This window comes from Corvus kubaryi, unplaced genomic scaffold, assembly GCF_017639235.1.
Source record: "Corvus kubaryi isolate FWS band 111438036 unplaced genomic scaffold, C.kubaryi_AGA036_p1.0 split1-37355, whole genome shotgun sequence".
In the NCBI taxonomy this organism is placed as follows: Eukaryota; Metazoa; Chordata; class Aves; order Passeriformes; family Corvidae; genus Corvus; species Corvus kubaryi.
Genome location: NW_024582078.1, coordinates 2,811,604 through 2,837,767, shown reverse-complemented (window position 1 = coordinate 2,837,767; position 26,164 = coordinate 2,811,604). Strand labels below are relative to the sequence as shown.

At 54.8% G+C, this 26,164-nt stretch overlaps 2 protein-coding genes across 3 annotated transcripts; both read right to left on the bottom strand.

Annotated features, from left to right (window-relative positions):
• Positions 1-212: 212 nt before the first annotated feature.
• On the bottom strand, positions 213-1,565 carry LOC121657669 (BUD13 homolog). 2 transcript variants are annotated; one of them, XM_042013632.1, is made up of 2 exons: positions 1,115-1,565; positions 213-1,075 (listed from the first exon to the last, which is right to left on the bottom strand). In XM_042013632.1, the coding sequence occupies exons 1-2, from the start codon at positions 1,481-1,483 to the stop codon at positions 239-241; spliced, it is 1,206 nt and encodes a 401-aa protein (XP_041869566.1). In that variant the 5' UTR covers positions 1,484-1,565; the 3' UTR covers positions 213-238. The 2 variants fall into 2 exon arrangements, with proteins under 2 accessions (XP_041869566.1, XP_041869565.1); XM_042013631.1 differs by having other exon boundaries at positions 213-1,565.
• Positions 1,566-7,852: 6,287 nt separating this feature from the next.
• MFSD4A (major facilitator superfamily domain containing 4A) lies at positions 7,853-25,395 on the bottom strand. The gene is made up of 10 exons (XM_042013583.1): positions 24,926-25,395; positions 19,224-19,422; positions 18,693-18,932; positions 14,703-14,871; positions 13,088-13,203; positions 12,497-12,670; positions 10,867-11,014; positions 10,200-10,270; positions 9,901-10,021; positions 7,853-8,995 (listed from the first exon to the last, which is right to left on the bottom strand). The coding sequence occupies exons 1-10, from the start codon at positions 25,378-25,380 to the stop codon at positions 8,931-8,933; spliced, it is 1,758 nt and encodes a 585-aa protein (XP_041869517.1). The 5' UTR covers positions 25,381-25,395; the 3' UTR covers positions 7,853-8,930.
• Positions 25,396-26,164: the final 769 nt, after the last annotated feature.

Sequence of the window (26,164 nt, the reverse complement as noted above, 5' to 3'; positions counted from 1 at the left end):
TCAGTTCTTTCCTGGCTGTCTTGGGTTCCATGGAAGGTCGAAGCATTTGGCACAGAACAAAAGAGTTTGTTAGAGCACAAACAAGAAACCGGTGACAGGGAAATGCAGCCTTGCCTCTGGGAAGAATGTCCAGTGGGATGCTGAATGCTGAGGACAGGGCTCCTTGCAGGGAGAGAGGCCATTCCTCGGGGCTCTGGCAGCGGGGGGTGTTCGTGGGTCACTCCAGGAGCTCTCTCTCCTACATGTCCTGGATGCTCCACTTGTGGGTGAGTTCCTGCATCGCCTTCGTGTTGGCACTGCGGGCAGAGCGCTGCTGCTCGAGCCCGTTGGACCTGTCCACGCCGTCCCAGCGGTGCCCAGGCCAGATGTTGAACCTGTTGAGGGGAGGTGCTGGTCCCTTGTACCTGGGTTTCTCTTTTTCCTTCTTCTCCTTGGCCTTCCTTTTCTTGATGAGAGCAGCCATGGGGTCTCCTTCCCTCTCCTGTTCCCTCAGCATTCGATCCAGCTCCTGGTCATCGATGTAACAGGCCAAGGGCTTCTGCATCTCCTTGATTGCATCGTCCACATTCTGCTGCTGCTGCAGCCTCTCCTGTGCCAGCCCTTTTCCCCACCTGGCATATTGTTTTTCTCTCTTGGACTCTGCTTCAGCCTTCAGCCTCTGCTCCAGCTGCTCCTGGGCCAGGTTCCTCTTGTGGCCCGACTTGTCTCGGAACACGGTCTGAGCGTTCCGGGATTCCTCCTCCAGCTGCTTGGTGCTCCTCTCGTGCCTCTGGAGCTCCTGCTTCTCCCTCTGCCGCACATCAGCCGACAGCAACCCAGCTTTGGCCCTGGATGACCTCGTGTGAGCCTTCTTGGGAGATCCCTCAGCGTCCCAGCGACGCGGGCAGTGCTCCGGGGGACTCCGTGACCTGTGCTGGGCCTTCCCGGCGGGCAGAGTCCGTCCTTTCCTTCGGCTCCTTTTCCCACTCGGGGACCCCGGCTTCTCTCTCTGAGGTGACAAATCCTGACGTTGCCACCGGGGAGGGGATGGCTCAGGGGTGTCATGACGCTGCTGCTGCCTGGGAGGTGACAGCTCTGGGGTGCCAGGACGTCGTCTCCTGGCAGGGGATGGCTCAGGGGTGCCAGGATGTCGTCTCCTGGCAGGGGATGGCTCAGGGGTGTCGTGACGCTGCCATCTCGGGGCACAGAGCTCCAAGGAGCCGTTGTGTTTCCCTCCCAGGGCCGAGGGCTCGGGGAAATCGTGGCGCTGCCGCCTCATGGCAGACCTGGCAGGTCCCAAAATATCCAAACTCTGCGAATCTTCGTTCTGGTCTCCTAAAAGTTTCCATTTGGAGTTCGTTGGGAATTCCTCCACGAGCTTCACTTCATCAGGGCATTCATCAATGAACTCTGCCACCACGGGCACGTCTTCTTCATCCTCCTCCACTTCCTCGAGGGCAGCGGCGATGCCGCTCCAGCTCACGTTGTCATCCCTGCTCTGCATCCCGATGGTAGAGCTCACTCAGTAGAGCACAGAACTCTCAATCCCCGGCTTGTGGGTTCGAGCCCCACGCTGAGCACCAAAATTGGTGCTAGTCTGGAAACAAAGCAGCGCAGGAATTAACCCCAGGTGAATTTATCACCAGAGGGTCCGAGCCAGAGCTACAATTTAACAGGAAAGATTAAAAGCGAGGCAATGATACAGAAACAGCAGCTTAAACTGACAGAGTCAGCATCCAGCCTGGCACCCTGGTGGGTGTCCCGGTAAATGGTGGCTGCAGTCCCGTTGGAGTGATGGACGTGGCCTTGTTGAAGTGGTGATCCCACAGGAAAGTCTGGGCTGTCCCTGGAGGTCCAGGGGTGCTTCTCGAGCTCTTCTCCTCTGGGAATCCAGTGGAAGAAGTGCCCCGGTGTTCCAGGCCTCGGCTTATATCCAGGTAGGAACGTGCAGTTCCTCCCCTCTGGGTGGGGCGTCTCTCAATGGGATGATGGAATTCCGTGAGTCATTCCAGGAGATCTGATGGCCCGTTAGCGGAGATGGCCCCACCGAGGGTGTTATCAGGTGTTATCAGGGGTTATCGGGTGTTACCAGGGCTGAGTCACCTTCTCTCACCACCTCAGGGAGGTGGGAATAGAATCCACACTTCGGGTCACACCTTCCATGGAACCCAAGACGCAGCTGCTGGTGGGATTTGGGGCGCATGGAAGCTGAACTCGTGTCTTGCTTCTGGGAACCTCTTTTTTTCCATGGCCCTGCTGCAGGGTTGGGGAGCTGCTGCCGCTGCCTGCGCCGTGCCTGCTCCGTTTGGGATCCTGGATTTTCAGGATTCCTGGCAGGAGCAGCCCATGGAAGCAGAAGAGTGGCCTGTGGTTATGGAACCGTCTGTGTTCTGTCCTTCCTGGGAAGGTGATCCTGGTAAGAAGAGGGCGATGCAGGAGATTTGGGGCTTTTTTAGCAGCAGCTTTAGGTTTAGAGCCTTGTTCCAGGCCTGTCCTCATCCGGGGATGCAATCCCTGTGCCCTGATTTTGACACATTCAAGCTCTGTTTTGCAATAGGTCAGGAAGGGATAAAATTCCTGGAGTTGGACAGTCCCTTGTTTTCACTTGGGGCATCCCAAGGCTTCAGTATCCATGCAATCTCTGGGATAATGGAGTGGTGTGTGCAAACAGAAAGGCGCTGGTTGGGATAATTTCTCCCTCTGATGCATTTTCAAACCTCAGCTGTCTCACAAATGGATCATTTTGGGTTTTTAATGTTCATTCTAAGGGCAGTGAAGCTGCTGAGGTGCAGATCTCCCTTCTCCCCCTTCCCCCAGCCCAGGGAGCTGCATCCCTCTGGGATTCCCTGGGATGGGAATGAAGGGCCCTGATCCCCTCCTGGAGCTTTTCCTCCAGCTGAGATCAGAACCTGCAGCTCTGCCCTTCCCTTGTCTCCCGTGGTTTATTCATTATCTCTTAGTTTCCTTTTTTTGCTCCTGTTTTATACGGCAGGTTTTGATGTATTCTGCAATTTAATCTCCATTTTTAAGGCAGATTTGTTTACAGGCATCTCAGTGTTGTATCAAGAGGCTCTCTTGGCATTGTCAGCTCTGGAAATCAACCTCAGCAGTGGGACAGGGAATGTTGTTAAAATCAACAAACTTGACGTTTGAGTTTTGGGTGACAGTTTTGGTCTGTTTCCTTCATCAGTTCTGTGTGAGGAACAGAACCTGGATCTGGAAGAGCAGAAATGGGGGGGGGGGAAAAAAAAAGACCTTTTGGCCTCTGAGGTGGTGGGGATGGGGTTATTTTGTCTTCAAAATCACAGAGTGGGGTGTTGCCAGCAGCCCCTGGGGTCTCCCACTTGGCAGAGGAGCCCAAAATCCACGAGGATTCACTCAGGAGCTCTCCGGGATGTTTGATGAGGTGTTTATGGCTTGGTTTGGAGTTGATTAAGCAGCATTTAGCAGGGGCGGGGGAGCGTGAGCAGATCTGTGAATGGGGCAGCCTTTGGCCATCCAGGGCAGTGGGATCAGAGCTGGAGCTGCTGGGATCAGAGCTGGCAGGGGAAGACTGGAGGATAAAGTGCAGGGACAGTTCCATGCGGCTCTCCAGGATGTCCCTTTGCCTTGGATCAGCATTTTTGGGCAGGGAATTCCACCGGGAGTGAGTGGTGCTGACCGGGGAGGTGAGAGGTGGCTCTGGACAGCGAAAAATCCTTGGAAATGGAACCAAATCTTCTTCCAGAGCCTGGTTTGAGTCAGGAGGGCACCACAGAGGAGCTACAAAGTCGCAGCAGTGAGGGCAGCGCTGCCCGTTCCTGCGGGAATTCCCTGACGGACTCGGAGCCGTCTCCAGCAGAAAGGTGAAATTTGGGGTTTGGCGTCAGTGGATCCTGAAGTGAGGGCTGTTATTCCTGCCTTTATGCCAGGAACAAGCAGGAATCAGGAGAATGTGTTCCCTGCAGATGGTTTTCCTGGCTGACCAGAACCACAGGTGGGCAGGGCCCTGTTTCTCCTTGGATGTTCCGATATTTCCCTGCTGGAATAGCAAAATGTCTGCTTCCTGTGAATTCTTTTGGAACAAAACCACCCTAAAACCGGCTCAAATTGAATTTTGTTTCCCCCTCCCAAAGAAAGCAGCAAGATTCTGCCTGTGGAGCTGTTCCAGGCCCTGATGAGAAGCACACTCTGAGAGCTGAAATTGTGGTTTTTTAGATTCCTCGGTGTTGAAGCGTGGCTGGAGCAGCTCTGCCTGGAGCACACGTGGGTCATGCCTGGTAGGAGGTGTTCCCAAAAATCCATATAAATATCCCCATCCTCCCTCAGAGCAGATTCTGCGCTGTGCAGTCGCCACTTTGAGATGTTTTGCACTCCCTGGTGAGGTTTTTTTGGGGCTTTTTCTTCCCTTTTAGCACTCAAATCAATCCTGCCCCACTGTGAGTTGCCAAAGGTTATTTTTTGACATTGTTGGATGCCACATCTCCTGAAAAAAAAAAAAAAAAGTGTCTTAAACGTGGTTTTGAGTAGTTTTGTGTTTGATGGGCTTGATTTAAAAGACTTCTCTGCTGAGGTTGTGTTGCAGGAGGTTTTCATCTCAAAGCAGGGCTGCAACAGGAGAGTCCTGAGCCTTTGGAAAACAGGGATCTGAGTGGAGACAGCGAGGAGAGGCTGGAGGTGATTCCAGAGCCCATTTCAGCCCTTGAGCAGTCCCTGCAGCAGTGCTGTACCAATAACTGGAAGCTGTTGTTGTTCATTTCTATTTTTATTTTCCTTCTGGGTTATTTTTTCCGTGTTTTTTGGAACACAGGAAGGCTCTGAGGGTGGCCTGTGCATGGTTCCTGGGGTGTGCTGTGTGCTGGGGTGGGGGGTTCCAATATTCCAATCCCTGGCTTTGCTCTGAGTTCCTTGGGATGTGTTGTGGGGTTGGTTTTTTATTTTTCCCTAGCATGTCCTGAACCCTCCAAGCTTTGAAACTGCTTCCTAGAATTCCTAGAATCGTGTTGACTTTTTTGTTGTTGTTGTTTTTATTTTGTTCTGCTGTTGTTCAGTTGCACAGAGTTTTTCTATAGAAAATCTACTTCCGAAACGTTTTGTTCTCTGTGAACAGGGTTGAGATTTATTCCTCGTAGTTTGGAAAAAAAACCCCTAAAATTCCCTTTTCCAACTTGTTTTGTAGCCTGTTGCAGTGTTACCAGATGGCCTTACGTACGTCACAGTGCTTTGTGATGGGTACAGTAGCACATTTAATGCTTATTCCCCTCTGTTTTTAGAGCTGAGAAGTTGATTTGGAAATAATCAAGCTGGGAAAAAAAAAATTTTAAAGGGGGAAATTCTAGGGAAACACAGCGGTTGTGTCCCCTAAAGGAGATCAGGGCAGCTGGAATTAATCTGGGAGTGAGTCCTGGGAGGCCAGAATCCTGGGAATCAGCACAGATCCAGCAGCAGCTGCTCCAAATTCCCTGGGCTGGGCAGTTTCTTGTGTCTTGGAGGGATTTAAATCAATTTTTAGCAACTCCAGCACCCCCACCCAGCTGTGGTGCCGTGTGCCAGCGTTGTCCTGTTCATTCCTGAAGTGCACATCTGTTTTGGGAAGGCAGTTTTGGTGTGGATTCCTTGCTGGAATTTTCAGGCTGAGCTGGGCTCTCGGCAGTTTTTTTGGGAGCTGGGAGCAGATCCCTCCCTCTGGAACTCTGGGCTGGAGCCAGTTTTACCTTCCTGGGGTTTTCAGAACAATCAGTGGTGGAAACTCCCCCGAAAGCAGCAGAGGGGGAACATTTCCAGTGGCTCTTTCCAGAACAGAGTTGCATTTTTCTTTTCTCTATAAATATATATACATATAGTACAAATTCAAGAGGCAAAGTTATGTTGTAGTGAGTGTCTGAAACTTCCTACACTGGAGACTTTTCTGGACAAGACAACTGTAAAAGTCACCCCTTGTTCCAGCCGGGTGACCCTGCCTGGGACAGAATTGCTTCTCAGTCTAACTTTTTATTTTTAAATACCTTATTAAGAGTATCTTAATGCCATTGTGTTAAAAAAAAAAATGCTGGTATGTAATGCAAGTACATAAATAGCCAAAGTTTTCAGTAATTGTTCAGTGTTACTAAATTTTGCTTTTATTTAACCTTCCAGGATAACATTTAGGAAGACCTTCAGTGTGTTAAATTATCCTGAAAATGAAAAGTCTGAGCAACTGGATTAGGGCAGGGATGGAGTTGTTTGAGCACATTTCAGGTTTGAATTCAAGTGGGAGGCAAAGTTTTTAAAGATGCAAAACTTCCTTTGCACTGTCCTGACACTTGGAAGTGACAAACGCTGCTTCGGCAGAGGCTCTTTGGGAATTGTTATTCAAACATCGTGAAGGTCTTTCCTGAGAAATCAGGTGACTTTTTTCTATTGCTTCGATTTTTGTGCAAAAAAAAAAAAAATACAAAAAACCAGACAAAAAAAACCAAAACAAACCAACAAAAAAACTAAAAATAAAAATCAATGTATTGCAATCTTTTTTTTAAAAAACAATGGGGTGGGAATAGTTAAAGAAAACTATTTTATGTAAGAACTGACAGAGGGATTTTGCTTTGTATAATGCAAGCTGGCTTTAAAAAAGCATTGTAGCAAATTATTCAAGTCAATCATATGTTAATAGTTATGTGCAACCAGACATGCAAAACAATTGTATTTTTTTAAATAAATATTTTTAACAAAGTTTCTGCTCTTTTGACTGGGTTTGGTTTTGTTCTTTCAGTAGAGGAAATAGAAAGTTACAGCTGCAGGGGCTGTGATAAGGAGGGAGTTCATCAGACCTTGAGGTAAATTGTATTTTACAGTTATTTGCTAAATCAGGTGCTATTCTGGGGAGAAATTTTCCTTAAAATAGTGGGGTTTTTTTTCTCTAAGTAGCCAAAATGGAGATTGGAATTATCAAGCCCAAGAAATGTGATTGTGGATTTTAATTCAGAAGAGTTTGAGCTGTGTCTTCTCAAACCTGCCAGGCCAGAATGAGCTGATTTGAAAGCTGCCAGGCCTGGTGTGACACAAACTGAGGAGATTTCTTCCCAGCTCGGCTCCCTCCTGGAATTTCTTGGTGCTCATTTCCTCCGAGCAGGGCCCAGAGATGCTGTCACGGTGGGAGGGGCTCGAGGAAGGACCGAGGGAGGGGGGTTTTGTTTGCTGTAAAGGGGTTTTGCTGTCCGTGGTTATTGGATTCGGGGTGATTTATTCTGGGCAGCTCCAGGAGAGGAACAGTGGCATCCTCTGGAGCTGGAGCAGAATTACAGCCCGTGCTGGCCTGGCTGGGATCTGCTCTGGGGTTGGAATCAAATCTCAGAAGGGTTTGGGGTGGAAGGATCTTCAAAATCTTCTCATTCCATCGGCAGGGACATCTCCCTGTCCAACCTGGCCTGGAATTAGGTTCAGTTTCATTATAGGATCATAGAATAGATTCCAGCTGTGGGGTGTGAGGCAGGAGGGGGTCCCTGAAGTCCAGGGATGAGCTAAACCCAGAATTCAGCTGCATTGACCCCATCCAAACTCACCTTGAGGGAGAAAAAGGCAATTCAGCGACTCCAGGCTCTTTTCTACAGGAGTTTGTGGAGATGTTTTATGGCAGGGAGGAGCTGCTGCTTGGGAAAATAGGAATTTCCTAGAGAAGCTGTGGCTGCTCCATCCTTGGAAGTGCCCAAGGCCAGGCTGGAGAAATCTGGGACAGTGGAAGGTGTCCCTGCCCATGGCAGGGGGGGAACTGCATGAGCTTAAAGGCCCTTTCCAACCCAACCCATTCCCCAATTCTGCAAATGCTAAAAGCAGTTTAATTAAAAATCTATTCAATTCAGGCTGTTTAAAAACTGAGAACTGGAGGTGTCGGAGTTACCTGAGTCCAATCAGTGAGCAATTAGCAATCAATCACCTTTAATTAAACACTGCTTTATATACACACGTACATATGTACATCACATACAGCAGTTCAAGCGAGGAGTTACATCTGCAGCCACTCCGGGCAGGAGGAGCTGGATGGAGCCTTTACATTCCTCAAAAATCCAGTCCTTTCCTGGTGGCTGGGACAGGCCATGCGTGGGCTGTGGGAGTACCTTACACAAGGCACCTGGATGTGAGGATATTGCACAGGTGAAGCAGCTGGAGCCTGGCTCCCAAAAATCCCTTCTCTTGGAGCTGGAAATAAAACCACTCTAAAAAAGACACTGCAGCTCGAGGAGTGACTTAAAGCAAAACAAAGCAGCACGGCTCATTCTTGACTTAAAAAACCAAACAGAACCAACCCCCCCCAGAAAAAAGAAAAAATAAAAATAAAAAGAAAGAAAAGCAAATTATTTTAAGTAATCAAGAGGCCTGAGCATGCTGAGTAAGACACTGTCCATGGTTAGAGTGTGGAATATACAGGAATCAAGTGTGCAAATCGAGACAGGCCCTGCTACCACTGTGTGCACCTGAAGGGGCTCTGCCCATGTGGAACTTTCCCCCCTTTGGAAGGATCAAGGGAGGTGACACTGACTCGAGGCCCTGCTGCACAAAAAATGAATTAAAACCCAGGATTGTGCTGTAAATTCAAGGGGGTCCTGTGCCATCACAGGCCGAAAATAAAATCAATGCAGTGACCAAGCCGGGAGAACATTCAGTCTTGGATGAGGAGCGGAGAGCAGCTTTTCCTTCCCACCCTCTTTTCTGAACGGGTAAAAAAAGTTCATTTGCAGGAGGAAGTGTTGTGCAAACGTCCCTGCTTTCAGTCCCAGGGCCAGGCTGGCACTCGCAGTCTTTTTGGCACAAGTGCTACTGGCACCTCGTGCTCAGCTCAGATGTTTTGGGCTTGATTTCCTCGATTCTGACTTACCCCACCTACTGTGCTTTTGATTGCAGAGAACTTGCATGATTCAGTTCATTAAATGTGAAATCACCCTTAGGAGTAATGCTGAATTGGGGGTGGGTTTATTGCTTGTGCAGAGCTCGGCCCTCCCTCAGCGCTGGTACTGCCCCGTGTCCTCGGGCGCTGCTGCTTTGTCAGGGGAGGCCTCGTCCAGCTCTGCAAAAGATTCATTCAACGTTTCACCTGAATGGAAGGTTTAATTGAGATTAAAGGGGATGGGCATGAGGTTTTCCCCTCAGGAATGCTGCCATTCCATCACCCACAGCACTGAGTGCCACATCCAGGCCTTCCTTGGGCACCTCTGGGGATGGCAGTTCCGATGTTTAACAACCCTTTCCGTGAGGAAATTCCTGCTGCTGTCCAACCTGAGCCTCCCCTGGCACAGCTTGAGGTTGTTTCTTCTCATCCCACCCCTTATTCCCCGGGACAAGATCCCAAATCCTCTCTGGCTGCTCCCTCCTGTCAGGGACCTGTGCAGAGCCAGAAATTCTCCAGGCTGAGCCCTCCCAGCTCCCTCAGGATTCTCCAGACCCTTCCCCGGGTCCATTCCCTTCCCTGGACACGCTCCAGCCCCTCAAACTGGGGGTGCAGAGCTGGACACAGCCCTCGAGGTGTGACCCCACCAGTGCCCAGCACAGCCCAAGTGTCCCCAGCCACATTTTTGCCTGTCCCACTCTGCTCCTTTTGTACGAGGTGCTTAAAAAACCAACAGCAGCTCCAGACTGAGGTGATAACTAAAGACTCCTTTATCAGTGAAGCCTTTTCCAAGAACCTGACAGCTGCCCTTGCATGGCAGCCCTGCTGATTCCCTGGATTTCAGCCAGGGGACAGCCCAGGGAAGCTGGTGCTGTCTGTGATTCACAGACCATTCCTGCAGCAGAAAAGAAAGCAAACCCTGGGCTGTGGCTGCCAAGGCTTTGTGGGCAAGACAAAGCAGGAAAAGGAGAGAGGAAGCAGCAGAAAAATAAACATTTCCTTGCATTTTGCTGGAATGCTCTGGAGTGGGGCTTGTGCTGCTCTCGCTCCCATCCCAAAGCAGGGCTCGGGCTGAGGTTTCTTACCTGGGGAGGGCTTGGGGTACATCCTGTGGAAAAACACCAGGAGGGCGTAGAAGGTAAAGGCCAAGCATCCAAAGATCATGCCACAGACCAGGAAACTGTAGCTGCCCCGATCATGGATGATCTGCAGTGGGATGGAAATAAAAAAAGGGATCAGACATCATTCAGATTCCTCGTGGATAATCAGGGAGGGCTTTGCTGGCTGGTAACTCCAGGCTCAGGCAGTGCCCAAAAGCAGAACTGAGGTTTTGACTTCTAAATTCCAAATTTATTTTGGGTTTTGCCACCTCCTGGCTACTCACCGACCCCACCAGCAGCTGCAGCACCATCTCTCCAATGCCAGCTCCAGTCACCAGCACGGTTGTGGCACAACCTGCAAGGAAACAGGGCAAGGGGTGGTGGCAGCCGAGGTGGCACCGCCAGCAGGGCCACCCTGCACTCCTTTAAAGCTTTTCCGTGGATCTCACCACACAACAGCCACAAAATGTTCCCATTTAGTGTCGGAAATGCCTCTGCAGGCCTGCAGTAGTGCAGAAGGGTGAAAGTTAAAGCCCAAAAATCAATCTCCTGCCGCCTGGCTCTGCTGGCAGAGCTGATGTTGCCTCTTGCTGGAAAGGTTTTTATTTTTCTGTCTCACTGCCCCCGAGACAGAGGCTGGCAGAGAGCTCCTGGCCAGGCTCTGGGGTTTCCAGCTCACTGCTAATCTGGGGATGTTTTCGGAACCATCTCCCTCTAAAGCAGCGTTCCTGCCACTCCCTGAGATCCCCAAACCAGGAACCAAGGCCTGATCCCTGCCTGGGGCCATTATTCACCAGCGAAGCAGAGAATTTTACACTTTTCTGACTACGAGCTACAATAAATCTGCCTTCAAAAGGCAAAAACCTGCTGAGGGGGGAGGGAAGGAGCTGCAAAAAGGGGATGGGATCCAAAAATCCACCTGGTCCTAGAGCTGCCCAAATCCCAGCTCACCTTTGTACTGCAGGATGTCCTCGGTGTAGGCCAGCATGCTGGGGAAGGTGCTGCTGAGGAACAGCCCCAGGGATGCTGTCCCCACAAACAAGAAAACCACGCTGGAGGAGAAAATCAGCAGCAGGAGGAAGGTGATGAGGACCCCGACCTGCAAGAAAGAAACATACACACAAAAAAATCAGTCAGAAAAATGCTGAGTGCAACAGGCTCTAGAGTTTAATAGGAAATAGTCTGGAAGAGAAAATATGCTGGGAAAAGAAAATCAGTGTTTGAGAAACTGAATGGCCAAAGAAAATCCATCTGGCTTTAAGGAATTGGCTTATTTTTATAATGTAATTTGGAAATCAAATCTCAATTTCATTATGTAGAAACGTAAAATTGTATCCGAAAAAACACCTTTAAATACAAGAGTACAACAACTTCCACAATATTGACATGTCTCAATCACTAATAATTCTTCATTCTGCTGAATAAGGCTGAAGTCACTCTCGATAATTACAGAATTAACTCTCAATACCTGCTCAGAAAGCAGCCACAGCATTAAAGCCGAAGAGCCAACTGCATTTAAATCAACTTTCCCTCACCTCTGGCTTGTAGGGGAAAGAACCGAAACCCCTGGGAAATGCCCGAGTGACGCAGGGCAGGGGCAGCAGAGGGAGCTCTGAGATTCCGGCTGGTTTTGTTTTAATTGCTCGGGCCCTGATTGCGGCCCTGTGCGAGCGCTCAGGAGCAATTTGGGTCCTAAAGAAGCCGAATTGGAGCTGGAATTTGTTACGGCAACGCTGCAACGACTCCAGGAGCTGCCGGATCCTACAGCAGCTCCAAGAACTGCCCAGGCTCGGCTTCAGCCAGGTGGATTTTTTACTCAGAACATCCCAAAATCTTTTCCCCACCCCGTTAGATGTGTGTAATGTGTTATATTACCAAAACGTAGCCACCAAAATCACCTCTGGTTCAAATAAACGGGGAGTTAACTGCCTGCTCGTGCTTTCCCTCTTCTTTCTAAGAAGTGGGAATGGGATCTGCTCCCTCCCTGGTTTCTGCCACGTCCTTACATGGATCTTCCTTACGCATCCCAAAAGGATTCCTGCCCCTTTCCCCAGGTGTTTTATTGACTTCAGCAACCTCTGACAGCTGCTGCAGCCTAAGCAGAGCATTTATGGAGTGATCTACTGTCCCTTTCCCACGGCTGCCACAGGAATTAATTAATAAATAAAACTGGCACTTTTTTAGTGCTGACTCTGCTGGGGTTTTCCCAACTCTCACACCAGACCCACTGAGGCTCAGGAAAGTTGGGCAACCGAGTTTTAAATTGTGGCTACCCGGAGGGCACCTTGTCCACCGTACCTGTGCAAACCCCCCAGGCGTGAGAGGAGCTGCAGCTCCAAAGCAATCCCCTCAAAATCCCCTAAAATCACCCAAAAATCCCCCAAAAAATCACTGACATTGTCCCCAAATTAAACCAAAATCCCCCCAAATTCACCTCAAATGAATCCAAAATCCCCAAATTCCCAGTTCCCCCCCCCAGTTTTACCCATTCCAGGTTGTCCTGCAGGATCCAGGCCCCATCCAGCACCCGCAGTTTTTGGGGTGAGGAAAGAGAGATTAAGGGAATTAACCCCATCCTTACCACGTTGATGAAGACCATGGTGGCTGGCTTCATCCTGTAGGACACGGGGATGGAGATGAGCCTGCCCAGGGTGATGAAGCCCCAGAAGAGGCTGGGCAGGTACCCGGCCACCTTGTGCACCACGGACAGCGGCTCCTCCACGGCGTAGCTGTACACAAAGCCCGAGTACTCTCCCTGCAGGAAAAACCACCCTGTCACACCCTCGTGGGGACCTCAGGCTCCTCTGTCCCTCAGTTATTCATGGTGGCAGCTCTGGAGAGCTCACCCATGCTGGGACCCCTTCCCAAAGGGTTCGCAGCTCCACCAGCAGCAGAACGTGGGGTTTAATCTGTCCTGAAAGGGCAAAGCTCCACAGCAATTCCCGGGAAAAGCTCTGTCCCCGAGGGGCTGCCCTGCCCTTTCGGGGTTCCACAGCCTCCAAACATCCCATTGAGAGCGCAGGGTTGGTTATCCTTGGAGATGGAGGGCCTGGGATATTCCCATAGCCGTGTAGCCCTGCTCATCATTAACCCCTGTGGCCCAGCGGCCGGGCTGGGGGTGTCACAGGGGTTTGGCAGGAAAAAATCCAGAGATTTGGCCAGCTGAACTCACCACGATCCCATCGGTCATGAAGAGAACCAGAGCCCCGGTGATGTGCACGGCGAAATAGGTGTAGGAAGCCCCTCGGAAGTTTTTGCTTTGGCAGCAGCTGAACAAATCCTCGTGACCTGGTGGAGAACAATGCAAAGCAACCTTGGCCAGAACGTCCCCCCGGGGCTGGGTGGCTGCCAGCCCTCAGAGGGGTTTGGTTTGTGGGACAGCTGCTGCAGGACAGACCCAGCCAGGACCTGAATGTGCGGCAGTGCTGAGCTCGGGGAGCTCCACTTCGCTTTTACCTTCCTCTAAGCTTCCAGAAGGAAATGGGAATGGGTACGGGATCTGCCCACAGCCTGGGATCCCAGATCGCCACAGCCTGGAATCCTGGTTCTTTGGGATACCTGCTGCCCACACCCTGGGATCCTGGGCTCTCCCACATCCCGAGATCCTGGGCTCTCCCACATCCCGAGATCCTGGGCTCTCCACACCCCAGGATTTTGGCATTCCATACCCCGGGATCCTGGGCTCTCCACACCCCGGGATCCTGGGCTCTCCACACCCTGGGATCCTGGGCTCTCCACACCCCGGGATCCTGGGCTCTCCACACCCCGGGATCCTGGGCTCTCCACACCCTGGGATCCTGGGCTCTCCACACCCTGGGATCCTGGGCTCTCCACACCCCGGGATCCTGGGCTCTCCTGCCACTTCTCTTACTGCAGCTGCTCGTGCTTCTCTTCCCAGTTTGGGGCTCCACACTTCTGACCCTGCTCTTACAGGCAATAAAACCTTGACTAAAGCACTCATGGCCCAAATCCCCTCATCCCTGGAGGGATCACAGGAGAGCCCTGCCCAGGAGAGCTCCCATTCCTTGGATAATGGATATTGAACCCAACAACGGGGATACACACACAGAGCTTGGCATCACCCCGAGCCTTCCCGCCAGCACCTCACCACATCCCAACTCCCCCTCACCTTCCAGAATTCCCTAAAACTCCCTTTTATTGCCCAGGGGCAAAGCCATCTCTCCAGGAATAACAGGGAACACTCCCCATAGCCCTAAACCATATTTACTTCCGAGATTCACTGTTTACCCAAAGAATTGACTCTGGCACGTCTCTCCTGGGCAGCAAGGAACAATGTCACCATTGTCCCCAAGACAGGGTGCAGCCTTGAGTTCAAGAGTAAACTATTTCACTCTTTCCCTCAAAGAAGGGGGGAATAAAAAAAAAAATCCTATAAAAATCAGCATCTGCAGCGCAGTGGCCACTTTTAAACTGAACATCCAGCGAGAAAGATGTCCCAAAACCAGGAGGGAATGAAGGGGCACAACTGCCACGTGTCCCTAAAGGGTTGGGGGGAGCCAGGGTTGGCTTTAGGATGGCATGGAATGGAGAAACACAGCCTGGAGAGCTCATTAGGATTGGGATACCAATCTCTGTTCAAGATTCCATCTAATTTGAGGGCAATTAGGCACCAAATGGATTGTTTGAATACTCCTGGATTGGATCCCTGTGCACGCTTTGGAAAGTTCCCTCCTCAGACAGCAGCACTGGATCTTTCATTACATCCAGACACGCTCAAACACGGCTTTTTCTCCCCAAAATCCATAAGAGAGGCATGCCCAGCTCACCTGCAGCCGTGTGGGGTCTCTGGCCAGCCGTGGAGAGCTCGTCCTTGTCGCCAGGCCGTGTCTCCAGGGCCAGCTCGTCAGCTGACAGCAGCGGGTGGCTGCTGCCGTTGAAGCAGGGGACCATCCGCTCCTTGTAGAGCAGGAAGAACACAGCGATGGGCACGGGCAGCTGGGGAGGGGACAGAGGGGTGGCTGAGCACCTGAACCTCCCAAAAACACAGCGCAGCTCCCCCAGCAGCAGCGTTTTGGGGTGCTGTGCTCGGCTTCCGCAGGGGAGGTGCCGAGAGCAAGGAGAGGTGGGGATGGGATAAGGAGAGGCTGAGGGAGGGATGGAGGCTGGGTGGGGGGAAAAAAGGAAGAAAATTGGGAGAAAAGTCTCTCGATCTGCTGGGACATCCCCAGCCAGTGCCAGGTTCCAGCAGTCACCTGGAGCTGGGCACGGGGACCCTGGGACAAACCTCCCAAAGTGCCACCCCAGCCCTCCAACCCCGAACGTTCCGGTGTCCAACCCTCGGCCGCTCCTGCCCGGAGAACGAAACCACAAAGCCGCTGCTGCCTGTGGGGAGCGGAGCAGCTGGAGCTGCAGCTGGAATTCCCCGGGAGGGAAGGGGGAGCTGCTCCCAGCCCCGTCCCCGGCCATTAGCAAGGGGTTGCTCAGCACCTCCTGAGAGAGGAGCCCGTGGTTCCCAGGCCAACAGGGACGGCTCTGCTGCAGCCCAGTGACCTCCAGCAGCCCCTGGGCACAGCCTGAGCGGAGCAGAGAGGGTCCAGCCACGGCTCTGGGGTCCTCTGTGCACCCAGGGATGCTCCAGCACCCCACGATCCCACCACAAGTCCCACAGTCCCACCCCACATCCCCACTGGATCCATGGGGCAGCAGGACCCCCCGGCACGGTGATCCCATGGGATGAGCCCGCTCCCAGCACACACCCACGACTCCGTGGTGCCTCCAAATCCACAGGGAATCGCTCTTTTTCTCCTGCTGAGGAAACAGAGGGAAGCAAACGAAGCCCTCCCGTCTCCTCCCAGCACAACCCAGCGGTGTTTACACTGCAACCAACTGGGGGAGAAAGCCAGGAAATCCTAAGTGACAGCTCATTCCCTTGTTTTCTACATGTCTGGGAGCAAGTGGGAGCTCCAGCTCCAAATTTCCTGCCTTTTGTTGGCTCGTGGCATGATTTAAATGTATGGAGAACTCCCCCCCTCCCTCACACCCCGCCCCTCACGCCTGAATTCATTTATGAGGCCTGCATTGTTCTGGGAACAATGGGAATAGGAACAGTGAGTTCGGTCCCATGGAAGAAAAGTGCATTTGCTTGATAGTTCTGATCCTTCCGGAGGTCAGGACCAGATTTTATTCTTCTGAATTGCAGATTTAGCAAAAATATTCTCCCACCCCCAACCAGGGGCCTGGCCGTGCAGATAACGGCCCTGGGCACTCCCAGCCTCGAGGAGCCTGCACAGGACAAGGCCCCAGTTTGGGATTCCCCAATTCCCAGTCCCACCGTGGGTGTATCCCTGCCCTCCACACCCTCACCTTCAAATCCAGCTGGTCCTTTTTTGCTTTAACCAGGCTGGGACATTTTTAGGAGGTCCCAGCCCTGGCTGTGGTCACTGAGCTGGACCTCCCATCCCATCCCATCCCATCCCATCCCATCCCATCCCATCCCATCCCTCCTGGGCAGCCAGGTTTGGATACCACTACCAAATTCCTTCCCAGGATATTTTTTGCTGCTTTTCTGGGTTGGTTGGGTTTTTTTTTTTTTGGCAGGAAGATTTTCTTTTCCCAAGGGGAAAAGGCACCTGAGCATCCCCCAGCAGGAGCCAAGGGCCGAGCAGAGACCCCAGTTCCCTGCACCCAACGCTCCAGCTCCACTTCCCAAATTCCCAGGGCCGCTCCGTCCCTGCCCTGGCAGCTTTTATCCATCCTCATAAACTCACTAAGTTGCTGCACCCCCCAGCTCAGCGTGGGGATATTCCAGCTCCTTCCCACTGCTATTTCGGTCTGTCCCCCCAGGAATCCAGGATTGTTCCCTGCCATTGTATCCCAGGCTCCTTTGGAGCAGCCTGAGCACAATGGAGTGTCCCACACTTCCCCTGGGAAAGCACCTTCCGGACAAACACATCCCTCTCCGAGGAACATTTTCCTGATTTCCAGCCCCTTGGAACGGGCTGGATGATGAAATTTCCGTTCTGTGGGAGAACTGAATTTTAAAACATGGGGGTTTTGTTCCAAAATCGGGATGAAAAGGCAAAAAATCTTTCTCGTCAAATGAAAGATTTCGGCTGGGAGCGATCCAAGCGCTTTGTTTTGATTATGCTGAGCTGCCTCATTTTCCCAAAGCAAACCCATTTTGCTTCAATAACATCGGCACAACTCCACTGTCAGCTCCGCACGGAGCACTTGTGCCAGAGTCAGATTGAGACATTTCCACTCTAAACAAAAGCAAGAGCTCGAAATGAATCATTTCAGCTCGTGCCTTGTCAGAATCCACACAAAAACCGGGATGGAAATGTGGGATTTGGCCATTTTAAAACCAAGCTGCTGCTCCTGGTTTCCATTTCTGTCGTTAACTCTTTTCATCCATGTCCCTGGAGGTTTAAAAAACCATTCCCATCATCTTCCTCTGCTGCTTCCACCTTGAAAAGGGTCAGCAGTTTGGAGCTGAGCTGCTCCCAGCATCTCCAGTGGGTTGGGATGGAACAAACAGGGAATAAAAGTAGCTCCCTCCGTGAGGATTTGGGAAAAGCAATCACAGACATCCAACTCCCCGCTCTGCATCTGTTGTTTAACCCTTATCCCCAAACCCATGGGTCTCCCAGCCGTATTCCTGGTGTTCCTCCACAGCCTGTGGGAATCCTGGGAATTCTGTATTCCACCCACCCGCCCGTGCATGCAACACTTGAGCGTGTCCCGATGCACAAACCCAGCTCAAACCCACAATCCATGTGGTGCCATCCCACCCCAAAAATACCCACAGGACACTGCTGGGGACAGAGAGGGGGCTGGAAATCCCCATCAGTGCTCCCAGAATGTGACACATCATCGGGCTCAGAGCAGGTGTTAAACTCTGCTTCTAAACTAAATTGGTTTGCTCAGAGTCCTCTGGCTCTGGAGTAACTAAAAGCTCATTTCCCATGGCACAGGCAGAGCTGGAGGTAATTAAAGCTGCCTCTCCTCCTAGGCTGGGCAGTTTTTGGGTAACTCTGCTCAGAAACTCATCCCAGCACCTGCCCAGCTGCTTCACCTGCCTGAGCTCCTCCCACAGGTAGCTGGGAGGGCCTCAAAACCCTTGGATAGGGGGAAATGGGGATGTTCTAGGAATTTAATAAATGGGGAAAGCCCAAGGGAAGCAGCTACAGCTCCCTCTGCCTGGTGCTGATGGAGAGGTGCCAAACCAAGGGCTGCTCAGTGGCCAGGGACGGGAGAAGGGGAGCCTGCACAGCCTCAGCCTCTGACAGCTCAATTCCAGAGGGAAGGAGCTGCCAGGCAGGTCCTTCTGGTAGGATCACCCATTTTACTGCAGGAGCACCCTGGGGACAGCAGGCCCCTCATCTCCCTCCCAAAGGAAGAATTTTACACCTGCTGGGACCTCCAGGAAAAATAAAAAACTGAGAAACACCCTGATCCCTTCTGCCCTGTCAGCCATCACTGACTGATAACATCCCTGCAAATCCCCTGCTGCCAGGCCCTCCCCGCACCACCAGCTCCTCCCCAGCTGAGCATGAAGGAAAAACTCTGGATCTGAGCAGAGTTTGCTGGTCCAGCTCCTGCCTTTGTCCCAGAGAGCTCGGACAAATCCCTGAATCCATCCAGCGGTGAAGTGTCCTGGTGGAAACTGGATTTGGCAACAAATGCACCTTTCCTGTGGAGCAGCACAGCCATCCCTGTGCCTCCTCCCACTGCCAGGACCCCCCAACACCACAAACCCCTGCAAATCCCCAGAGCAGGGATGTTCCCAGCTGGATATTCCTGGCTGCAGCACTCACATTGATGAGGGCCATGATCCAGAAGGCGTAGGACACTCGTGTCACCACCATGCCCTTCATGGGCAGGTCGTAGTGGGACAGGTTCCCCGGGTGGTGCGGCACCAGGGACTTGCGGATGTGCGGGAGGTTGCTGGAGGCGTTGGCTGTGCCGTTGGCCAGGATGCAGTTGGTGTCCGACAGGAAGGGGTCAGCGATCAGGGGGCTCAGCAGCGCCCCGAAGCCCACGAAGAAGTGCAGGGCCTGCAAGAGGTGAGGCAGTGGAGCAGGAGGGAGGCAGAGCCCTCCAACACCTCCTCAGAATCACAGAATCAATTAAGCTGGGAAGGACCTTTGAGGTCAACGAGTCCAACCTGTGACTTGACCCCACCCTGTCACCAGACCATGGGGCTCGGTGCCACAGCCAGGCCTTCCTCAAACACCTCCAGGGGTTGTTCCTCCACCATTTCAATGCCCAACCACCCTTTCTGGGAAGAAATTCCCCCTAATGTCCACCCTAAACCTGCCCAGGGAGGGTGAGGGCCCCGCTCTCACCTGCAGGAAGATGGCAGAGTCCTTCTGGTAGATCTTGACCAGCTGCATGTTGGAGATGGTGTCAATGCAGCCCATGGCCAGCCCGGCCACGGCCATGACCACGGCCAGCACCACCACGTTGTGGCACAGCGGGATGATGGCGAACACCAGCGAGATGGCCAGGGACGAGGCGAAGAGGGCGAGCAGGGACTGGGCCAGCCTGGGGCGGGGAAAGGTGGGACAGGATCAGCGCCACCAGTGCCACCACCAGAGCTGCAGCCACACCACCCCCACCTCCTGCTCCCAACCTCCCCCCGGGAGCTGCAGCTCCAACGCCAGCAGCTCCAGGTTTTCTGGTGAGAGGCGGGAGATGCTCCACACCCCACAGCCCAGTGTCACCCCTGCAGCAGCTCTGGGGCGCTGCCACCTCCTGCCTGGAGGGTGATGCCTCCAAGGGGCAGATTTTGCACCCAGCTTTTGAGGAGAAGAGCAACCATCCCTCCAAACCCGCATTCAGGGCAGGATAACAACCTGTCCTTTCAGGCCGGGCACGGAGACGGAGGGATGTGGGGCTGTGCAGGTGAGGCCCCATCCTGACTGTGGAGCAGCTCCAGGGCTGGTGGCGATCCCAGAGCTGCCTGGAGGTGCTGCCCTGCTCCCAGGGAAGCGGCTGCAGCTCCCTCTCCGTGCCCTGTGCCCCGTTCTGGCAGCGCCATCCCTGCTCCCAGCGGGACACGCTGGGACGCGGCACCGCTGCCGTTCCCAGCCGCTCTCCAGCCCTCGCTGTCCCCGGGAGCGGCCCGGGAGCTGGGATGTGTCCCCTCCCGGGGGCTGGGATGTGTCCCCTCCCGGCTCCAGCAGCAGCCGAGCCAGGGAACAGCACCCGGGCTGGCACCGCGCGGCCCCGGGGCTGCCAAGAGGGAAGGCAGGAAGGAAGGAAGGAAGGAGGGAAGGAGGGACCCGACAGCGAAGCGCTGGAACGAGCCGAGGGATGGGACTGGGAAGGCACCGCAGACAGCGAGGGGCACAGACAGGTCCCTGTCCCAGCTCCGGAGGAGCCCGGTGTGATGGCAGCTGGTAATTAGCAGTAATTGGGGGATGTGGGGCTGATCAGCGCTCAGGAACATCCCCAGCAAGGAAACCGCACCCCCCCCTCCCTGCTCCACAGCCCGCAGCCAGGCTGGAGAAGGCGCTGAGGAGGAGGAGGAGGGTGGAGGAGGCCCAGCTGCCAACCCTCCTGCCCTGCCAGGACAGCCTGGCCATGTCCTTGTCACTGCCCCGGCCCGGTCACTGCCCTCACTCCTCTGCAGCCCCACGGTGACCTGGCCCTCCATGTCCTGCTCACCGCTCCCGCTGGAGCAAACGGGCCAAGGGCACCTCTCCTGCACCTCTCTTTTCTTCTGCTGCCCTGTGGCACCAACCCGGCCGTGCCAGAGCCTCCCTGTGCCCGGCCCAGCCAGGCTGGGCAGGAGCAAACAGTATTTTTCAAAGCTGTGACTACTGATGGTCCTCTGACAGCAGAGCCGTGGGATTTCTGGGGGAGGGAAGGAGGGAGGGAGGGAGCCGGGCGAGATGTGCACAGTCACGGCAGGAAAAGCGCCTGGCAAATGAGAGAGGAGCAGCTCCCAGCCCGGAGAGCCGAGGCAGCTCCCTCCAGGGAGGGGAGAGAGGCAGCGGCACCAGCAGCTGGTGCATCCGAGGCCGGGAGCGAAGGGAAAACCTCACAAACCATTCCCAAAACGCCTCCCCTGCAGAACCCTCCTGGCCTGGCTGGGGAGCAGGTTCATCACCAGTGTGAAACATTAACTGGGGGGTGATGTAATGTCCTTAATAAGCGTTAAAAATCTCACCCCGGTTTGCCCCAATGGGGAAAAATTCCTGCCTGCAGCTGTGGGTTAAAAACACAGCTGGATCCCCTGGGAATGCCAGCACAGGGTGGCACCCAGCCCTGCTGCCCCTGGCAGGAGAGGGGACCAAGGAACCCCAAGGGTTGGAGCTGGGGGCACAGCTCAGCACCTAGGGGGGCACTGAAGGATTTCCTGAGACACAAACCCCTCGGGAAGCAGCTGAAATGAGGCACACCGTGATTCCAGCGTGTCCTGATGATGCCAAACCCCTCCAAAGGGCTGGAAAAGCAGCCCTGATGTCACAGCCTGGTCTCTGTGTCCCCAGCACAGCTCTGGCCCGGCCCAGGACAGGCTCCACTCCAGCAGGGTGTGAAACGAGCCTTGAAATGTCCCAGATTTTGTTTCAGGAGCACCCAGAGCAGATCCTGGCTCCCTCACAAGCCTGCAGCTGCCTGTGAGAGGTTTGGGCTGATCTCCATAGGATCAGGATGGGCAATTCCATAGTCAATCCTGCAGTTCCAAGCAGCAGAGCTTCCCCTCTCCCTCCCACGTGGATTTAGGAACCCCCACCCCGGTGTTCCCGTTGCAGCAGGATCTCTTCAGCTCCAAGCACAGTTTTTTCCCCCACCCCAGGGAGCGTTTTCCAAGTCCCTCACATCAAGAAGAAAAATGATAATCAGGCCAGCTCAGACTTGCAAAACTGATCATTAAAAACCCAAAGCCCCGAGGGGACAAGGTGAGGATGCGGAGGAGGGGAGGAGGATCCTACAGCAGCCTCCAGAGCCCCCCCGTCTCCTGCAGGAAGCAGGGCCAGGCTCGGGGAGCTCTGTGTCCCCAAGGAGCTCATCCTGCGCTGCTCTCTGAGCAACAAAAAGTGGCAGTGACAAGTGAAGTGTCCTGGGAGTTCCAGAAACCTCCAGGAGATGGGAATCTGGAGGGCAGGGAGAGATTGGGGTCATTCCTGTGAGCTGGGGATGTGCACAGGCGCTGTGAAAGGAGAATAAAAGGGTCCCATCTCCTGGGCCCCACAGGAATGGGGTGGATCACACTGAGAGAAGCCTGCCCAGGGTCCAGCATAGCTCCAGAGCCCCCAGTGCCCTCCTCGTCTCTGCCCACACCAGCGGGATCAGCCCAGGGCTGGCCCAAACCCTGGGAGCAAAAGCAAATTTTCAACAAGACACAAAAATGCAGGTCCTGGATTAAAAAAAAAACCCAAACGCCAATCTGGGGCACTCTGGTGCTCCCATCACCAGTGTGTGCAGGATTTTAACTTCACAATTCAAGCCTGAAATGCAACAAAATAGGGAAGGAAAGTGAAATGCAGGTGCACAGAGCTCCCACTGGAGCTGGCAGTGCCAGGGATGGGAATTTCCCCAAAATTTCACCTCCCCCTCGTGTGTCTGAGCCCAGGCTGGTCCTCCCAGCACTCCCACCCCATCGCTGGGGCTGCTCCTGCAGGGGGCTCCTGGGAATCCTGTCCAGGTCATTCCAGGGAAGGGGAATCCTCAGGATGCTCCCACAGAGGAGCTCAGGGCTCCTTCCGGGGGCTCAGCTCCTGCCGGGGCTCTCTGTGCTCCTGCAGCCCCTGGGATCGAGGAGCGCTCAAACCCCGACCCCAGGGATGCAAAACCCCTGGGAACAGCTGCATGTCTGGGGCAGAGCCTGTCACAGGTCCCAGCAATCCCCAGGGAGGCGGCACCGGGGGGCAGCAGCCTGGAGTGAACCTGCAAACCACAACTCCTGCGTTTCCTGGGGGGCTGCTCCCCCAGCCCCGGCTCTGCCCCGCCCAGAGGCTCAGGGAAGGGAGCAGCAGCAATCCCAGGACTCCAGGACAGAGCAGCAGCGTCGTTGCTCCATCCCTCGGGGAGCCTGGCAGGGGCAAACTTTGTACTTCCCTGAAATCTCGCACGAGAGGGAATTCTGGAGCCAGCTCGTGCTGGAGGGACAGGTGCCGGCGCTGTGATCCCTCCTCCCAGGGCTCCAGGAGCAGGGAGCAGCACCCAGCAGCTTCTCTGGGGACAGGGAGCTGGGTTTAGGTCCCACCACCCATTCCTGCCCCAGACCCCGGCACTGCTGTCCCTCATGAGTCCATCGCCCAGACCAATTGGATCCAAAGGAGCAGAGTCTGCGTCCCTCAGGCACCAGGAGTCACACCCAGCTCGCAGCCAGACTCCCGAGATGCTCCACAGCAGCTTTCCATCTCCTAACTGGAAAAGATGACCTGGCCAGTGCTCCTCCCTGCCTGGCACCAAGGCCCCGAGGCCGGCGTAATTTGATTTATGAACCCTTGGCAAGACAGCTCAACCCATCCATCCCTGAAGGAGGGATTGTACCGGAGCTCCTGGAGCCTGAACATTATTATTCCCACACGTTTGGAGGCTGCAAGGCTCTGAGTAACCCCCTCGCAACACTCACCAGCTCCAAATATCCCAAATATTCCCTCCTGCCTGCCTGGCAGGGCTGTCAGTCCCCAGTGGGGTTTGCAGGCGCTTCACAAACCCCTTTTTCTCCAAGATCCCAAACACATCCTGCTTCACAACCAGCACCAAACACACTCTTTCCCCCCCCAAAGCGCAGCTGCAGAGTCAAAAGTTTGGGAGTCTCCGAGCACGAAACCCCAAATGGGCTTTGTGTTCCCACGGGGCCGGAGCTTTGGGAAGGAGCTGACAGCAGGAACCAATTCTGCATTTTCCTTCCCTGCTCCTCCAAACATATGCGAGGCAGCCGGGGGCTGGCAGCGGCTCTGCTGCTGACCCAGCGCTGCCGGAGCCGTGCTGGAGCCGCAGCGAGGTCCCCCCGTGCTGTCCCCATTCCCCTGCGCCCCACCTGCCCCCTCCTCCCCCGGCACAGCCCCACAGAGCGGCTCCAGGGAGCCTCGGGGGACCAGGACAGCTCAATGTCCCACAGTGGTGATTCCCAGGTGCTCCAACACCTTCTCCATCAGCCAGGGCTCCCCTCAACTCGCAAATATTTAACACCGAGTGGTTTTCAACGAGGTTTTTAAAGGATTCCTGGGAAATTCTCCCATCTCCACCTCAGGCACACTCGTGGTGCGTGGATCTCACACGCACACGGAGCTGACGCGTTACATCACCGCCCTGAGGAGCGGTGACAATGAAAATAATCAGCTGATCCTCGGAGCTGTCACCAAGCCTCAAATCAAACGCCTCCCTGACAATCCTCAGGCTTGAGCCAGCGTGGATTATTTATCTTCAACACATCCTGGACACGAGGCTCGGTGCGAATCCCTGTCTGGGTCCCTCAGCGGCCCCTCAAGGTCCCTGCTGACCCCCCGAGCCCCTGCCCGGTGTCCCCCCGCCTCAGCCAGACCACGAGGACCACTCTCATCCCTCCACGTGTTTGCCCAAACTCCTGGAAAACGCGGCACTGCCACCACCATTTCCGACGCCGAGGTTATTAAAACACACTTCCAAAAATATTTTTGCCGATAAACAGCCAAGGTTAAGGAAAAAAAAAACCAAAAAAACAAACCACCCTGGCGGGAAGTTCTGGCTGGAACTTCACGCTGAGGCTGTGGCTGCGCGGGGCTCCAGGGAGCGGCGGCTCCTCTCCAAGGGGATGGAACCGCACCGGGAGCGGAGCGGCGGCTGCGGAGCGGCTCCGGCCCCGCTGGCCCCGGGAAGCCCCCTCCCCTCCCAGGCCGAGAGCGCTGCGGACCCTCCGCGACGCCCCCCGCGCTCGCTTCCACACGGGAATGGTTTTCCCACGCAGCATCCCGGTTCAGCCCCGCAATCCCGGCGGGAGGGAGGCGAATCCCGGGAAGGCGCTGCCCACCCGCGAGCCGGGGTAAGCGAGGGGGGTCTGCGGGGCGCAGAACCCCCCGAGGGAGGAGCGCTGAGTTTGCCAGGCTCTTACGTCCTCTTGAAGACCCCTCCGAGGCAGCTGCCGAGCAGGAGGCAGAACTGCTGCGAGAAGAAGACCCAGGTGATCTGCGAGAGGGAGCTCTGGGTCTGGCAGCGCAGGTCCAGCAGCGTGGGCCCCAGGAAGGCGATGCAGAGGCCGAAGCTGAAGAAGACGCTCCAGTAGGTGAGGGTGGGCTGCAGGTTCCTCCGGAACCGCGCCGACACCCGCTCGTCCCACCACATCCTGCGCGGTGGCGGCGGCGCGGGGCGGCCCCGCTGCTGGAGCTCCGGCGCTGGGCTCCGGCCCCGCCGCCGCCCCGCTGCCGTGCCCGGCCCCGCTCCTCCTTTGCGGGATGTGGCTCCCGATCCCGCCGCGCCGGGCGCTGGCTCCGCCTCCGGGGCCGGGCGGAGCGGGGCCCCTCTCCATCCCCGCCGCCCCCGGAGCCGCCCCGCCGGACCTCGGCGCATCCCTCAGGGGCTGAAAGCAGAGCCCTGTGTCCCCCCTCATCTTCTTTCCCCCTCTTCCCTCTCAATTCCCCCCCGCGGGGGTCGCATCATCCCCCCAAAATTGGGGCGACCCCTCTGCGTGCTCCGCGCCCCCCCCCACCCCCGGCATTAAACCACTGCCACAGCAGCTACACCCGCTGGAACAGAGCACAGCCGAGCCAGGAAATCCAGAAATCCCCCTTTTCTTCCCTGCTGCCAGCCCTCCCCGCGGTCCCCCGTGGCCCTAAAAAGGTGCCACCGTGCCAGACAAACGCAATTGAAGTTGCCCCTTCCCTGGATAAGCAGCACAGGCTGCCTTGGGGCGGGGGGAGGGCGCGTGTTTTAAAGCCGGAGCGGTTGATGCTTACGCAAAAGGTCTTCTCTAGAGGATGGGTTTATAAATATTTCACCTACTTTAGCTGGGGAAGGCTGGCAATTTTTAGAACACTCTTTCCAGGCAGAGCAGAGCCGGTGGAGCTCGGCCATGACGGAGCGCTGGCTGCAGGTGCCCGGCCGGCCACAGGAACTCGCCCATCCCGTGACCCGTGCCTCTGGAATGCCGCTCCGGGGCTGCAGGTGCTCATTCCCACCTGGCCATAGCTTAATGTTTAGCCAACCCCAAATTGCATCCAAGCCCTTGTTCTTCCGTGCCATCCTCGCCACAGCGCAGGATCACGGCCCCTTCCACCGCCGCAGGGGACAAAGGGACTCTGAGAGCGAGGGAGAGGTGATAATGGCACCCCCACCCCCCCAAACTGCCCCAAAC

Coding starts and splice junctions, on each gene's coding strand:
- LOC121657669 (XM_042013631.1), bottom strand. CDS start 1,483: ATGCAGAGCAGGGATGACAACGTGAGCTGGAGCGGCATCGCCGCTGCC.
- MFSD4A (XM_042013583.1), bottom strand. CDS start 25,380: ATGCGCCGAGGTCCGGCGGGGCGGCTCCGGGGGCGGCGGGGATGGAGA. Junction 13,204..14,702: donor GAGACCCCACACGGCTGCAG/GTGAGCTGGGCA, acceptor GTTCTCCACCAG/GTCACGAGGATTTGTTCAGC. Junction 8,996..9,900: donor GTACCCCAAGCCCTCCCCAG/GTAAGAAACCTC, acceptor AATCTTTTGCAG/AGCTGGACGAGGCCTCCCCT.